A 2,824-nucleotide genomic window follows, 5' to 3' on the forward strand; every position below is an offset into this window, starting at 1 on the left:
GATATCACAGTAGTACAGAGAAGCCTGAGACAGTTTGGGGCCTCATTGCACAAAGTGCTGTACAATCACACAGCAAATGACAGGACAAAATTTCCAAAAGCATCTAAGAAGCCAGACTGTTGAAGGCATTTAGGCCCCTAAAGATGCAGATAGATGACTAATGGGATTTGCAAAAGCACTTATCTGCATCTGTAGGCACCAAATATCTTGCAAAATGGGACCCTTGGGTTCCTAGGTCGCATTGACTTTCACTGGATCTTTGGCTCCCAAAGCCAATATAACTTGAAAGTGGGACTCAGGCTCCTAGATCACTTAGCTGCTTTGGAAACTTTTACCCTAAAAGACAAAACATACTAACCCTTGGTGTTGACATGACATTTACCCCCCACCACCACCACCTTTCTACACATTTCATTAGGGGGAAACTTGGGAAAAGAGGTGGTTTCCAAGAGGTTCTCTCCTACAAAGTGGTCTGCAGACAAAAAATGGCTGAGAGTCACTGACTAAGAGGAGGTACACATTGTGAACAGTTTATTTTAGTCACAGGACTATCAGGGCTGGAAAGAACACCTCGTTCTTCTAGATCCAGTCATTCAGTCTTGTTTTGTTGCATATGACCACTGCCTTCTGTGCCTTGAATAAGGTCCTTGTAAGTGGTAGGGCAGAATGTTTTGTACAGATTTTCCGCTAATGTGTTACTTCCTGCAACCACAGACTTGTGTTCCTTGTTCATGAAGTTCCACAGGTGCAAAGCATAGGAGTCACTGAAGTCAGGGTTTGTATCCCAGACCTCATAGTATTGCCTCCATGCTGGGTAAGGGATGGGAAAGAAACGCTGAGGATGTAAGAAGGAAATGTTCTGACAGCTCTGATCCTCCACATTATGGAAATTGGTCAGGTTGCACAAGGCTCGCAGCCTCCTCGTCATTAAGAATGGGCCTTGGTTTCCCCAAATATATCCATTGTAGTTTTGAACAAAATCTTTCATGCAATCCCAAATGAACCAGTGATGGTGAGGAAAGCCAAAAATCCCATTGCTGGAGAACTGTGAAGCCTGGGACGCCAGGAAGTTTGCCACTGGAATAGGCCTGATGGAGATGACATCTGTGTCCATGTAGATCCCACCGTATTTCCAGATCAGTGCAAGTCTGCTGGCATCAGAGCTAATATGAACCCAATGCTTTTCCTGGGTTGCATTTACCTGCAGAGTTGGAAAGGGATCAAAGAGATGCAATGGACTCCACTTCAAAATTTCTAAACACCTGATCCCATTAGCTATATATTCTATAAAACTCTCAGCAGTGTCTAGCCTCACTTTAATCCCTTTAAAAATTAATGGACATTTTTCTTTCCTAGCTATGAAACTTAGAGCAGATGTAGGTTTTGTTTAATGTGATTCTACAAGTGTTTCCAAGGTGCAGTAAACGCCAAGGAAAGATGCAGTGTTTAGGAAATAATGAGACTATGAATCATTAACTGTAATTTCCACAAAAACAACCCTGCCTCATCTCAATTTACACTCTCACTGTCTGATCCAAAGCCCATGGGAATCAATTGAAAGATTCTCATTGACTTCATTGGGCTTTGGAAAAGGCCCCTCCTGGCAATCTCTAAAGAGGATAAAAAGAGAGAGAGAAATTCAGGCCTTGGGTTATGCTGGTGCACGGAGGGCTGGAGTACCAGTATAGCAGCCAGCTCCCTATTTATTCTCCAGACTCTCCACTTTCATTTAAAAATAAATAAACTAAAGAAGTCCTTAGCTGTAATGGTTGCCAATAGACTCATGAACACATGAAGCAAGTGCAGACTAATGCAGTGAGGCCTGCCTGAGTTTTCAGACAGGACTCAAGGGACTCAGAACAAGAACTCAAGTGTCCATAACAATTTCAATAAATATTTGACTAATGCATGGAGAACTGTCATAAACCAGGGATCCATACTGAGTGAAACAAATTGACAACAGCTTCAAAACTTCAATAAAATGCGCAAAAATGTTCTTTTCATTTTCTACAACCTCTACTTTAAATCTTGTTCAAAAACACTTTTCCTCTTAATATTTCCTCTCACCTTATGATACCATGTGACCAGAGGTGTCTCCTGGAACAAAGTTTCCATCTGTAAAGGAAAAATGAAGACGTTCTTCATAGCAGATAAAAGTGAGAAGGCTGCATAAGTGGAATTTGAATCTAACCATGTGCTATTGTTCAGGCCTTTCATGAAGAAAACAACAGGTCTGTCATGGTAGATCCTGGCAGCAGATTCCACAGAACATGAAACCAGTGGAGGAGGCTCAAGGCGATCTGTGGTCTCCACAAAGATGATGCTTCTGCTCTGGCTCATAACATCCTCTTGAGTCAGGAATCGCTTAGTAATAGGCGTACAAGAGAAGACAAAGCCAAACTGCAGGGAGAGTTCATACAAAATGGCAAACACAAAGACAAAAAAGAAACAGAGCACTATCTGGATCTCCTTCAACATCCTTGCTTTTCCTTAAAAAACAAACAAAGTCAATGTTAGTAGTTCATTGTTTATCCCTGGGAGAAAAATGTGACAGGATGATACAAAATTAACCAAGATAGTTAAGTTCAAAGCTGACTGCGAAGAGTTACAAAGGGATCTCACAGAACTGGGTGACTGGGCAACAAAATAGCAGATGAAATTCAATGTTGATAAATGCAAAGCAATACACACTGGAAAACATAATCCCAGCTATACATACAAAATGATGGGGTCTAAATGAGCAGTTTCCACTCAAGAAAGAGATCTTGGAATCATTGTGCATTGTTCCATGAAAACATCCACTCAATATGCAGCTGCAGTCATA

General features: G+C 41.5%; 1 protein-coding gene across 1 annotated transcript; it reads right to left on the reverse strand.

Moving 5' to 3' along the window:
• Positions 1–589: 589 nt before the first annotated feature.
• On the reverse strand, positions 590–2,478 carry LOC116820180 (alpha-1,4-N-acetylglucosaminyltransferase-like). The gene is made up of 2 exons (XM_032772481.1): positions 2,068–2,478; positions 590–1,201 (listed from the first exon to the last, which is right to left on the reverse strand). Exons 1-2 carry the CDS (start codon positions 2,476–2,478, stop codon positions 590–592), a joined length of 1,023 nt encoding a protein of 340 aa, XP_032628372.1.
• Between the last annotated feature and the right edge of the window lie 346 nt (positions 2,479–2,824).

The sequence above is a fragment of the Chelonoidis abingdonii genome, chromosome 8, assembly GCF_003597395.2.
Source record: "Chelonoidis abingdonii isolate Lonesome George chromosome 8, CheloAbing_2.0, whole genome shotgun sequence".
In the NCBI taxonomy this organism is placed as follows: Eukaryota; Metazoa; Chordata; order Testudines; family Testudinidae; genus Chelonoidis; species Chelonoidis abingdonii.